Source organism: Monodelphis domestica, chromosome 4, assembly GCF_027887165.1.
Source record: "Monodelphis domestica isolate mMonDom1 chromosome 4, mMonDom1.pri, whole genome shotgun sequence".
Lineage (NCBI taxonomy): Eukaryota > Metazoa > Chordata > Mammalia > Didelphimorphia > Didelphidae > Monodelphis > Monodelphis domestica.
Window position 1 is genome coordinate 352,998,036 of NC_077230.1, and position 14,717 is coordinate 353,012,752.

At 34.4% G+C, this 14,717-nt stretch overlaps 2 protein-coding genes across 2 annotated transcripts; one reads left to right on the plus strand and one right to left on the minus strand.

The window, feature by feature from the left end:
• The first annotated feature begins 1,396 nt into the window (after positions 1-1,396).
• LOC100021121 (olfactory receptor 51I2-like) lies at positions 1,397-2,481 on the plus strand. The gene has a single exon (XM_001373343.3). It carries the CDS (start codon positions 1,397-1,399, stop codon positions 2,366-2,368), a length of 972 nt encoding a protein of 323 aa, XP_001373380.3. The 3' UTR covers positions 2,369-2,481.
• A 10,297-nt stretch (positions 2,482-12,778) lies between these two features.
• LOC100021148 (olfactory receptor 51G2-like) lies at positions 12,779-13,735 on the minus strand. The gene has a single exon (XM_001373360.3). It carries the CDS (start codon positions 13,733-13,735, stop codon positions 12,779-12,781), a length of 957 nt encoding a protein of 318 aa, XP_001373397.3.
• Positions 13,736-14,717: the final 982 nt, after the last annotated feature.

Genomic DNA, 14,717 nt, shown 5'->3' on the forward strand with positions numbered 1-14,717 from the left:
TCTAAGATGTAGGTCTTGAACTCAAGTCTTCTTGTCTCAAACTCCAGATTCCAACTCCTATACTATGCTAAAGAAAATGAGGCTAGTTAATCATGTTGATATTAACACTTTTCCTGATGTTAATAATGATGAAGTAGATATGGTTGATTGTATCAATAGTGCTTTTAATAATGAGAGAGATGATTAAGCAATTTATATAGGAACTGATGACAATGGTGATGATAAAGAAAGTAGGGAGAAATGGAGCATTGAGATAAAAGAATAGGAATTCCTGGAATATTCTGTGCAAAAGAACAGTTCCAGGAAGAAAGGGTGTGTGTGTGTGTGTGTGTGTGTTTGTGTATTTGTGAGTTTAAGTAGTCATTCAGAATCATAACTATGATGTAGCAACCAGAACTCTGAGAAGTATATGATTTTATATTTTTATCCCATGAGATGTCTTCTACCATCCTGTCCCTGAAAAACCTTGATTCAAAGGTTCTAGATGAGAAACCTTGAATTGTCAAAGTTTCTTCTCATGAAAGAGAGGAATCCAATAATTTAACTCTCTCCATGGAGTAGAGTTCAAGGCACTCTCTCCCTAAGTATTCAGTCAAAATTTCCATGCACATAAGAGATTTGGGAAAATGTTTAATATAATTCATCATGATGCTAGTCATAATAGCCTTTCCTTTGTATAATGTCAATATACCACATACCATACTATCTTTTTATATCTTTTAAAAAAACATACTATTTTGTATCATTAACTTTCTGCATAAAAAAGACTTATGCTTTAATACATGATTTTATTTGTCCTGGTTATCTCTCAGGAGTCAGAATTAGGAATAATAGACTAAGGTGGCAAGGAGGCAGATTTAGACAGTTTTGTTGAAAAAAGTTCTAATGTTTAGAGTAATTTTAAAGAAAAATGATATACCCCAGAAGGGTTCTTCTTTACTTAAGGTCTCCAAGATCAAATTATCACTTTTTAGAGACGTGAAAGGTATTTTTATGTAGATATAGGCTGGAAATTTGAAGTCAATTGTAATTCTAAGAATATATGAATGGGCTCATCAAATCCTGTGAACTGTGGAATGGCATCTCATGATTTGTTCTTGTTTAGCTTTTACTACTTACCTCTCCAACTTTGTGCTATTTCCAAATTTTCTCTAGAGATACTCTATATTCTATCTCACCATCCTCAATTTAAACAACTCCCCCTACTCCCAAACACACACATGTATTGTCTGTTTTCTACTTCCCTGGAAAAGATTACAGAGAGTTCCCAGCATCTACTTATTTTACTTGAAGACAACTGGAATTAAATGCTTTCTTTTGTGGATTTAGACAAAAGATCTTTCATCTTGGTTGCCATGTTATTTCTCCCCTACAGGACCAAAGCCTGGCAGTGTATATGACTCGAGTCACAAAGAGTCACTATGTTTTGAATCTGAATGGTAGCCAATTCCAGCCACCCTTCTTCCTCCTGACAGGCATCCCAGGTTTAGAAGCAGCACATATCTGGATCTCTATTCCTTTGTGCGTGTTGTACATGATTGCTTTACTTGGAAACTCTAGCATTCTCTTCATCATTAAGACCACTCCCAGCCTTCATGAACCTCAATACATCTTCTTGACCATGCTGGCAGCTACAGATATTGGCCTTTCTATATCCACATTGCCAACAGTGCTCAAGGTCTTCCTCCTCAACCACAGGGAAATAGAGTTTCACTGCTGCCTGACACAGATGTTTTTCATTCATACCTTTTCTTCCATTGATTCTGCAATCCTGTTGGCCATGGCCTTTGATCGCTTTGTGGCCATCAGAAATCCATTGCACTACACCATGATCCTTACCCATGCCAAGATAATTAGAATGGGACTAGCAGCTGTGGTGAGGGGTGTGGCACTGATGACAGCCTGGCCTATCCTGCTCAAGCGGCTACCCTTCTGCAAGAACATCATCCTCTCCCACTGCTATTGCTACCATCCCGATGTTATGAAGCTGGCCTGTGGACCTGTCAGAGTCAACATTATTTATGGGCTAGCAGTTGTACTTTGTTCTTTTGGTCTTGACTCTTTGTTCATTATTATCTCCTATGCGCTTATCCTGAAGACAGTTATGAGCATTGCTTCCAATGAAGGTCGTCTTAAGGCCCTCAACACTTGTATCTCCCACATAGTCACGGTCTTTATCTTCTATGTGCCACTTATTATTCTGGCCCTAATACACAGATTTGGAACATTCACTTCGCCTCTAATTCACGTCACTATGGCCAACCTTTTCCTCTTCCTAACTCCAGTAATGAATCCACTGGTCTATAGCTTTAAAACCAAACAGATTCGCTCTGTCATTCAAAAGGCATTTGTAACAAGAGGCAGTTAGTTGGACCTAGAAGTCTAGTATTGACTTTGGGATCTAAAGACACACCTGTTTTTCATTTGACAGATGTATACTTTCATTTCCTATATTTGAGTGTTTGTGTTTAAATCTCAGAATCTACTATGTAAGTCTATATATTTGCTACACTGAGAATATACTGCTACTACCAAGACCTCTGAAGATTACTTGTTTCTGAAGGTAACACTTATCTCTTGGTCTTTTGCTATGAGCTCAATAGCCAAAATTTCCCTAGGCAAGTTCAACTTTGAGAAGGATTATAGAATGCCTTCTCATTTAACAATATTTCTTTAAAAACGAATGGATATATTTTATTAAAGCAGGTAATCATTATTAAAGACTGCTGTATTTTGAAAATGCTCATTTTAAGGTAAAGAATCAACAGAAATCCAGATTTAATTAGTTCTAATTTAACTCTTACCTTACATTACCTAATATAACCCCCATTTTCCCCATATACAAGTGGAACTGTAATTGAAAGGCACTAAAAATTATGAATCATTCTACTGATTAAGCAATGAATAAAATCATAAAAATAAATTTAATTTTTACCCTATAAGAAATAAATTATTACCAATAGTTATTCCTGAATCAATTGCCTATGGATGTAGACAAAAGACTACTATAAAAACTAAATTAAAGTAACTCTCTGGTTTTAAGTTTCCATAGAGTTTATGAATATTTACTTGAATAGAGAAGGCAGATAGATAGAGATTGAAGCCTATTTCTAATCTCACCATGTGGTGCTTTTCACATGGTTATTTATCTTAGCCATGGTCTTCCACCTCTGCATCCAAGGGACCTTGTCTTAAAACTTTTAACCTCTCCCTTCCCTTCCTGATCAAAACTCAATCATCTCCAGATCCCGTACAGCAGGTCACAGTCTTGTGACCTATCCTGGGGCGAACTCACCTGATATACACTCAAATGACAAACAGCTAGCAGTTTGGGGGATATAGATAAGATCCCAGGAGATCCCCTTCACACACTACTTCTTTAAAAAGAAAATTAGTATATAAATCTAATAAGGAAAATAAATGTGAGAAAAGTTACAGGATAAAATTAAAAATCCATCCTAATATATTAAAATAAGTTATTCATGGTGAAAAAAATGTTAAATATGGAACCTTGAAGAGCATATATACTAGGTATAATAATTTCACTGATACAGATTGTCATCATAGGAATCTTTAAAATTACTAAAAGAATCTTTTAAAATTCCTTAGTGCATCTACAAATGCTTTCTTTCTAAGTGGTTAGATTTGGCGTCCAATTGTAGCACATTAGGATAACAATTAATTCATAAATTTTACAAAGAAGAATTTTTAAAGACTGTCAGCATTATTGTCTCTTAGAACTCAGAGAAGCAGTGTGTGACTAAAAATCTTTATTTGTAAATCTGTATTGACAGTTTTTCCTTTTAAAATCACCTATACTTTCTAGTATATACCTGTACCATCCAGTACAAGAGTTTTTACAAGGAAATAGCCCAAGAAAACTAAACAATATCAACCAAATCTGAAGTTATTTTCCATTATATTTGGCATACACAATTTATGTTCCCTCAAAAGAGAGGACAGTATCCCTAGAGGAAGGCTACTCTCATCTATGAGATGTCAGAAAAAAAAAAACAAAAACCCTGACTTTTTTTGTTGTGTTTTGAGTGAAAGACTCAGAGGAAAATCTTACTCTGGCAGGACCTTGCTGTTCAGCAGGGAGGAATTATTTTGCTTTTATTCTGTTTTTGTTTCAGTTTTGTCACTGCTCCATCTTTTGTGTTACTGAATTTTTATGGATTGTGTTAATTTAAAAGAAACCTTTAAAATTACTCATTTGATTGCTCAGAGCATTCTACATTAGTTATATGTGCTCATACAGGGTTAGTTAGATTCCTGTAGGTCATATCAAAATTCATAAACAACTGTATCTACAGATATTGAATTTGCTATTCCCCCCTTTTTTAATATGCAAAAATATATTTAGGCTATTTGTAAGGTCTATAAATTTATTAGATAATAAATAATGGGAAGGTAGTTTAGTTCTATTCCACACACTTGGGAAACTGCTTCAAGCCTGGGGAGCAGGGCAGGCTTCCTATTGAGCCTAGCATGACAAAGGTTAAAACTCAGTGAGTGAAAATATGAACAAAATTTTTAAAGAAACTAGCTAACTAGTTATTAAGAAAAGTCAAATAATTGAAGCTGTGGGCATTAATCTTAAGAATTTTACTCCCAGAAAGGAGTAATTTTTTTTCAGAGAATTAGTCTTACTTAGGGAAAGAAATCAGAGTTAATGACTCAGAATTTAGAATTTCCTCTTCCCTTATAGAAAATAAGGGAGATACCCTACTCCATTGTTTTCTTTACTAATCTGTTACTTTGCACTCTCTGTTTCAATTAATATTATCAGATGCTTTCAAGCTTTGCCTTAGCTCATGCCTCTATCCTCAGCCTGATCAACTAGAGGGAAAAGTAAATTCTGAATAATAAAACTTTTACTATCTTTAAAATATAAATTTATAGAAATTTCTAAGTCTCATTTTCTTTCTCTCACATCATCATTGCTGACTACATTGAAAAGGGACCACAGGGGAAAAAAAACATTAAAATAATCAGAAACTAAATATATGTCAGAGAAAATTTCTTTTATTTTCTCCATTAAAATTTCTAAATTATTTCTGTTTCAAAGTGAATTTATATATTAAAGCTTAATAATTCTAAGTTAGGAGAACTGGATTACTTTGAAAGCAATAAATCTCAATTCTGAATTATGCTCTTAATGTTTGGAGTTTGAAACTTAGAAAACTTTCAGGTTCTGCATATGGAAATGATAATTCATTACTTGCAAAATGTCTTTCCATCAGACTTTACAAGGTTACAGATACTACTTGATTCTGTAAAATGGTGAAAGTTTTTTTTTTTCGAGTAATAATCCTAAAATCCACCAGATTGATATAGAACATATTTTGTTCTCTGATAGCATGTTATCAGTTACATAAGATTCAACAATCTCATATTCTTTAATGACTTAGATTTGGTAAATCAAATAAATCATGAAAAGTTAATAATGAAAGGCCATTTGAAATATAAAACCTATCAACATAGTAGTAACTACAGTACTTAAGTTTTAGTATAGTTAAACTTCAATAGTGGTTTGAATTTTCAAAAATGTGATTTAAGGTTTGAGAGTTTTCAGAGCAATTCCCAAATGATCCCTTGTTAAAATCTCAAGTAAAATCTTAAAAGATGCACTAATAAATTTAGACTGAAATCACTTCCCTGTCTGAAGTCACTGCCTCAAAATTAAACATTTTTACAGAAACTAGAGGGACCGGGGATATCTTTATATTTGTCATTCTTTTTCATATCAGTGATTAAAGATTGCTTTTATTTAATGTTTTAATCTGGCCATTTGCCACATGCAATTTGCTGCTGCTACCCATGGTTACTGTCTCCTTTAGAGAATCTCTGCTACTCCTTTTTTTCTTATATGTTGGCCTAAAAAATGACATTTCGTGAGTGACTGTGATCTCTGAAAGCTACATTGCTATTTTGTGTAGATGTTATAAATTTTATGGAGTATGCCTTAAAATCTGATTTTTTCAATCCATTGTAAGACTTTGCTATGAGACAGAATATCAGATGTTTTATATGACTAGTAATAATGATATTGTAAAATACTTCTGAGAGTTTTCCCTTCAGGCATGGTTATTATGAGGCTATAGGACCATAGAAGGACATCAGCTCAATACAAATGACTTATTCCCTCAATAATGATCAAGAGAGTGACAGGTGAGAATATCAAGGTAGACCTCCATCCTGACTGAATTGTCAATCTAAGTCAATTTTTAGTCAGAGTGAGCTACTTTGTCATTCCTGTGCATCTCTCTACCTTCTGCCTGAGATTACGCAAGAAACTCATTTGTATCTCCTTTCTTCTTTCTCATGTTGAAAACTCAATAAGTATATGTCCACAAGTTTGTTCTTTTACCAGTGGCACACTTAGAAGCATTTTCCTGAAAGAACCTGCCTCATCATAAGACTTTCTGCCGTATGTTTTCTGACTTTATTTCTGTATAAGTTGTGCAGATATTATATATGTATATATATGTTATATATATTCTGTATATATGAAGATCAAACCCTACCATGTTTCAACCCTGTCTCTGTTTTGGTATAAGGAAGCCAATCCTTCTAATCTCTTTCCCCCTCTACTATAAGATTTCAAGATTTACTTTAGAAAAATACAAAACAAGAGTCAGTCTTGCTTCTGTCATACTCATATCCCCAGTCTGAATTTTTTGTATTACCCCTTTGTCAGTACCCAGAGAAACAGTTTCTGTCTCTCTTCAAGTGCAGTTTTGCCAGCTATGGAGAGTATGTGTGTGAGAAGAGAAAGAAGTTGAGGAATTTTCAACTTCCAAATCTCAAACTGAAAAAAAAGTTGGGGGGAGTCAGAAGACCCACCCCGGGCAATTACTCAGGACAAGGGAAGCAGGAGAAATTTCCTACCCAAGTAGGCATGATTAGAATCTGAGATGTCAGATGATCTTCTTGGCCAATTATGAGATGCTAGTTTGAAATATGTTACTGTCAACTTGTTCTTATAAGATTCCTAAGCACTAGCATCCTTCCCAAGAACCTGATTGTCATTCAGTGCCCCAGAGAAACTGGTCCTATTCCCCTGAGTTACAGAACAGACTCCACAGCAGATCACTAGAGTAACTTTGTTTACATCTATTCAACCTTCCAAAATGACCAACTAGGATCATGGAACTCCCAAGCAAAACTCCTGAGCCCATAAGTGAATATTTGGATGTTCTCTGACTCTGACCCTGCTCACCATAACAATTGTTCCAGCAAATGCAACTTAGTTAGGCTTAACATCCATTACATCTGAAAAACCGTGTAGAAAAGAGGCATGTATTGTTGCAGTGTTTCCTTTCTAGACCACTCTGTAACTCAGGACTATTAACACCAGCATTATTCATTACTGCGTGGAACAAACATTCACTTACCCCATGTGTCCCATCTTCAAAGGCCAGCTTTCTGCAGATACTGCCAAAGATACTTTCATATGGACAACCCTCATGAAGAGAACATTGCTATCCTCAGCTCAACAACTGCCAGCCTAAGAATCCATCACCAGCAGTCCCTCATACTTCCATGCCAGCATCTCCAATGAACTCTTACTGTTCTCTTCCTTTTCCTCTTCCTACAACACAATTGACATCTGTGTGCCTCAAAAGGTCAAAGCCCTCTCTGACCCATACTTCACCAATACTGCATGTCTATCTTTTTCCTGTGATCTACCTTTCTATTCCTTGGCCTGTACTACTTTATTCTGAAAATCACTGCTTCATAATACAATTGAAAATCGAGTACTGCTAGATCACCTTCTGTTACATTTTTTTCCATTAATTCTTTTCATATTCCTGATTTTTTGTTGGCCAAAATGAATTAGCTCAGTAAAATAATTTTTGCTAACAATTGGATTGACATTGAATAAGTAAGTTAGTTTAGGTAGGATTATCATTTTAATTTTTTTAAGCCACATTTCTCCTGCCAAGAGATTTTGCCCACCCCACTGTGACCACAAAAATGTGGGTCCAATGACTTTGAATTGCTAAAACTGTAGAAATAATTTTAGTGTCTTGGTTTTATATAAAAAAATAAGTGGTCGCCATGGGAAAAATTCCCAAATATGAAATACCTAAGACCGCTGGGTTTTTATGGAGATTTTAATTAATACAAATGAAAGAATTAAGGAAAGGGAGAGAGACAGATTAAGAGGAAATAGTAGGAAAAGGCCTAGACCATAGCCTAAGCCTTAAGAGAGACTAGTCAGTCTTTAATCACTCACCACAAGCTCTCACTTGTGGCTCCCAGTAGCTACTAGCATGCAGCAGAGGCCATAACCCAGGCAACAGCTTCGGCAGGCTGGCTAAACCTTGTAAGGGTAGCCATCGGGTCATAGATCCCTGGTGAACTAAGGCTTTCCTCACCCAGCATGTGAAGACTGCTTCGGCCAAACAGATGGAAGAAACCAATAAGAAGGTTCAACGGGTGAGATGGCGATGCAGCAAAGCACTGTAGAGTGCTTAGGGCATGTTGGAGCATAAAGGACAACACGGTCATCCAATGCAGCTGAAGAAGTCTCCAGGTGTAAAGACTTTTCGTGCCACTGGACCCAGGCTTCCAACGCCAAGAGAGTGGGACTGTCTCTGTGCATCGACTTTTCCACTTAAATCTCTTTCACGCACAAGTGTCTTTGTGCAAAACGCACAGAGACAATCATCATCCTCGGTTACCGAGAGACTACTACTACTATCATTTTAATTATATTAGCTCTAAGAACTATTAATATTTCTCCAATTATTTATTTATTTTTTAATTTTTTTTTTTTAAAGAAAATGCATTATCGTATGCTTTAACTCTGGACCCTTGGACAATGCGGCCTTTCCATATGACTTGAACTTAAACTTCCTATATGTATTGTCTTCCATTAGAATGGAAGTTCCTTAAAAGCAGGCACTGCTTTGCTTTTCTGTTTATATTCCTTGGTTCTTAGCACAATGTTTTATGCACAGTACATTTTTTTACATTTTATTTAATTAGATGATTTAGAATATTTTTCCATGGTTATAAGACTCATGTTCCTTCCCTCCTTTCTCTCCACCCTTCTCCCATATCTGGCATGCCATTCCACTGGGTTTAACATGTGTCATCGATCAAGATCCATTTCCTTATTATCAATATTTGCACTAGGGTGATCTTTTAGAGTCTACATCCCTAATCATATCCCTATCAACTTATGTGATCAAGCAGTAGTTTTTCTTCTGTGTTTCTTTTCCCACAGTTCTTCCTCTGGATGTGGATAGTTTTCTTTCTCATATGTCGCTCTGAATAGTTCTCGATCATTGCATTGCTGCTAGTATAGAAGTCCATTACATTCTCTCCAATTATTTAGATATGACTTTCTCTGTGTAAAAAGCATTTTATAATTATATTCATATAGTTCCTAGGTTTGTTTTGGCAGTCATAGTTCCAGATACTTTATTTTATTTGTGATAATTTTAAATAGAGTATCCCTTCTTATAGAACTTTGTCAATAATATAAAAAATGCTGATATTTTTTGTGGATTTATTTTATATCCTGCTACATTGCTAAAATTATTGATAGTTTTAATTAACATTTTAGTTGAAGCTGTACAATTTTCCATATATACCATCATGTCATTTGCAAACAGAGAATATTTCATTACCTCTTTTCCTATTCTGATTCCTTTAGTTCCTTTTTCTTCTCTTATTACTATTGTCAGCATTTCTAATACTATGTTAAATAATCTTGTTGATAAAGGGCATCCTTGTTTCACTTCTGACTTTATTAAGAAGCCTTCTACCTTCTCTACATTACAAATGATACTTCTTGATGCTTCATATCATTTTAAGAAAAAATTCATTCATACTTATGCTTTCCATGGTTTGTAATAGAAATGAGAGCTATAGATTGTCAATTATTTTTCCTGAACCATTTGTTATAATCATACAGTTTTCTTTATTACTTTTATTATCAATATAGTTTTCCTTATTATAAATTACCTCTGAATTGTTAGTAGAAATCCTATTTGGTCACATTGTATTATTTTTGTGATATATTATTGCCTTCTATCTAGTATTTTATTTAAGATTTTTGCATCCATATTAATTAATGAAATTGATATATAATCCTTTCACTGATTTTACTCTTCATGGTTTAGATATCAGTGTCATATTTGTTTTGTAATAGGAGTTTGGTAAAATTTCTTCTTTATTTGCCATTTCAAATAATTTATTTAATATTGTAATTAATTGATCTCTAAATGTTTGTTAGAAATTTACTTGTAGTCCATCTGGTCCTGATGCTTTTTTCTTGGAATCTCACATATATCTATTCAAAATATTTTTCTAAAATTGATTTGTTTAAATATTTTATTTCCTTGTCTTGTAGTCTATGAAAATTTTTTGTAAGTATTCTTCCATTTCACTTTCATCATTCAGCTTTTCCACATATATTTGAGCAAAAGAATTCCTAATAACTTCTTTAATTTTATATTAATGGGTGGTATATTCACTTTTTCATCTTTAATACTAATGATTGATTTTCTTTTCTTAATCTTATTAATCAATGGTGTATTTTGTTGATTTTTAAAAAATAAATCTACTAGATTTATTATTAATTCAATAGTTTTCTTATATTCAATTTTACTGATATTACCTTTAATTGCTCAAAATTTCTACTTTGGTGTTTAGTTGGGAATGTTTAATCTGTTCTTTTTCTACTTTTTTTTTTTGCATTTCTAATTCATTGATATGGTTTCTCTACTTTCCTAATATAAATATATAGAGAAATACATTTTCCTCTTTACTGCTTTTCGTAATTACTACTTTTTCCTGAATTCCACAGATTTTGTTATGTTGTCTCATTATTATCATTCTCCTTAATGAAATTATTTATTGTTTCTATGATCTTTTCTTTTAAGCACTAATTCTTTAAGATCATTATTTACTCCCCAATTTAGTTTTTAAAGTTTGTTTCCGCATTCCCTTATTAAATACAATTTTATTGCATTATGATCTGAAAAAGATGTATCTAAAATTCCTGCTTTTCTAATTTTAACTGTTATGTTTTATCCCACTATATTGTCAATTTTTGTAAAGGTATCATCTACCAAAATATATTGTTAATTAGAAGTTACAGATGTGTCTAAATTTATTTTAATTAATATAATCTTATTATTAACATATTTTCTTTGGAAGTTTAGTCATACTTATGAATTATATGTTTATCTTTATATAAAATTAATTTACTCATTAAATACTGATTTTTGCAGAGAGGATTATAATGGATTTTCTAAACCTTATGCTTTAAATAAATCATATATCTATTACAACTGAGATGAACAAATACTTTATTCAGTGAAAATTCACCTACAGTACAGACATGATTAAATTTTACATGAACAATTCTCAGAAAATATATTAATTAAAGCAATTATTACCATTTATATAGCCATTGCTATGTTCCAGGCATTATAAGAAGCACTTTTTACAAATATTGTCTCATTGATCCTCACAACAATACCAGAAGGAAGGACTTATCCTTATACCTACTTCAAAGATGAGAAAAATGAGGGGAAAAATTGAGTAAATGATTTATCTAGAGTCACGCTGTAACTGTCTGATATTGGATTTGAACTCAGTTCTTACTAACTCAAGGCCTAGCCCTCTATATACTGTGTCACTTTTCTGCCCTAGAACATAATTATGGGGGTAAAATATCCATGTGAAGACAGTCTGAGGGAGAAAAGTATACTTTGTACATTATGAAGCAGAATTTCACAGTGAATCTCCAATATCACCTGGGGGAGGGGGCATGAGATTTGATTTTTAAGTTGATCAGTTCTTTAGAAAGAACAGACCTGGAGAAGAATGTGGTAACTAATCAGTCTTTCACAGAATAACTTTAAGGAAATATCCTTAAAAACTGCTAGATGAGCAGTGCATAGTATTAGGGATGCTGGGGGATAGGTGGTATATTCATTCTAGACAAGTATTTCCCTTTATGAATTTGGAGACTGACCCATGATATGACTGTATCCCTGGTAGGAGGAGTAGGACAAGTAGTGATTCAAATCAATGGTGATTGGGGCAGTTTCTTCATTTTTGTCTCATGGAATTTGAGTAATACTGCTGATATGATTCACCAGTTGGATAATTGGATATCAACTTTTGACAGTTCCTAGAAATATTCATAATTCTCTTTCCCAACAGAGCTTAAAATGAGACATTCTGATGTATAGAATGAATCTCAGTCATCACTTAAACAAACTCTATCCTAAGTAAAAATTCCATTCTTTCTCAGATTTTGATGAAAACTTAGATTCTGGAAACTATACTATTTTCATGGGAGTAACCTCTTCCTACCATGTTTACATATTTTTGACTGACTAAATGAATAATCAAGAATGAGAATAACTGGTGTGGAATCTGGTAAAATGAAATAAAAATTGAGAAAGATTCCTTTGAGTGGAAGAAAGTTCTGGGTAAACTGGAGACCAGAAGAAATTACTTCTTGGATATTTGTATTGGACTAGATAGTCTTTATGGGTCCTTCCTACTGGGTTTTTTTTTTCCTACTCTTGCCTTCTTCTCTATTATATTCACTCCAACTATACTACCTGGATGCGTGAAGATTTTGAATCAATATTTGTAGAACAATATTGCTAAGCCAGAAAGAATCTGAGACCTTGAAATGATAAATCTCTCATCCACTTATTGAATCTGGAAAAAAAAAGTTATATCTCTCCCCAATATCAGGGAGGGGAGCATCTGCTTTATTTCCTGCTCAAAGTTTTCATGTACCAATTCCTTTCTTCCATGCCTTGAAGGTCTTCTGGATAGCAGTACGGATTTGTTTGGTTTTAAGACTATATACGACAGGATTAACCAGAGGGGGCATGAAGAGATAGAGATTTCCCAGGACAGCATGGGTCAGTGGTGAGCTCTGGTGGGGAATCCGGTGCATCAGTGTAATTGAAAGATGTGGCATATAATAGATGAGGACAATGAAAATATGAGAAATACAGGTGTTGAGTGCCTTGAGCCTTCCCTCTTTAGAGGCAATGCCTAGCACAGCCCTGAGGATGAGAACATAGGAAAGGCCAATGAGCACAGAATCTAATCCAAATGAGCAAAGGACCAGCACCAGACCATAGAAGATGTTGATTTTGACACGACCACAGGCCAGCTTCATCACATTGGGGTGGAGGCAGTAAGAGTAGGATAGTGTCTGACCCTTACAGAAAGGAAGCCTCTTAAGAAGGATTGGTAGTGGAGTCATGAGGAAAACACCCCTCAGGAAAGTTGCCATTCCCATTTTGGCAATGCGTGTGTGTGTGAGGATGGTGGTGTAGTGCAGTGGGTGACTGATGGCCACAAAACGATCAAAAGCCATTGATAAGAGGATCCCTGAGCCCATCGAAGAGAAAGTGTGGATGAAGAAGAGCTGAGTGAGGCATCCATCAAATGTAATCTCATTGATGCCAAGAATATAGACCAGGAAAACAGAATATAATGTTGAAACAGACAGACCAAGATCAGCCCCTGCCAACATGGATAGAAACAGGTATTGGGGTTCCTGAAGGCTGTGGTCAATCTTCACCAGATACAATAATGTGCAGTTGCCCAAAAAAGTGATGAAATACATTAAACTCAGGAGTGGGCTCAACCACAGACGGGCCCCTGCAAGTTCTCTGAGGCCTGTCAAGATGAAGAAAGCTGGCTGAAAAGTAGTACTATTGTATGTTAACATTAGGACACGGCAGGGTCCTCCTTAGAGTGATTTCCCAGACATGATGACTAGAAAGAAAAGAGGATATTCGAGGTTAGCATGTCCATAGAACAACTTTGGATTTTATTAGGTGCTTTAGAGACTTTAAACTTTAGACACTTACTCTCAGGACAGAGATTTGGAGTGTGGTAGTGCTCAAGAAGTCAAGTATCAATACATATCTTTTAAAGGAAATTTAAAAAACCCAGCATTGCAAGTGCTTCTTGACCAACTTTATGATAGTGGGTGTAAATCCTAGTTTAATTGAGGCCATTTAAGCAAAAAGGATTATATTGCATTATTTTAAATTACATCAGAACAGGAGCTATAGTTTAATCATCTATGGATCTTCGCCTGCATTTAGCACAATGCTGGACAGATTGTACGTGCCTTAATAAATTGCCTGATTAAGTGAATGAATGAGAATAAGAATAACTGGGGTTGAATTCAATAAATTGAAAAAGAAATTTTGACTTAGATAGAGAAATAGATATCTGTGAGTGGAAGGAAGTTTTATGTGAACTGTAGACAAGAAAAAAAAAATTCTTCTTGAAATCTTGTGTTTGATTAGGTTGCCTTCATTTATTCCTGACTCTAAAGCTCTTTGATTTAACGATAATTAATATTTATACAACTATGTGCCAGGTTCTATGCTAAGTGCTTTTTGATTATTATTTCATTTGATTCTCACAACAATCATCGAAAATAGGTACAATTATTATCTCTATTTTACAGAATTATGAAATTGAGGCAAACAAGGGTTCTGTGACTTGCCCGGGGTCATACAACTAATAAATGTCTGAGGCTGAATTTCAACTTTGGTCTTTCTTACTGAATTCCTGAAACTCTTTCCATTATTCCACTTAGCTATTCTTTTAAGAATAGAAAAAAAAAATTCAGTCCTATTTGAGAGAAGGGGAAAAGTTTTAGAGCAAGTTATGCCCCGAGAATCTCTTGACCTCTT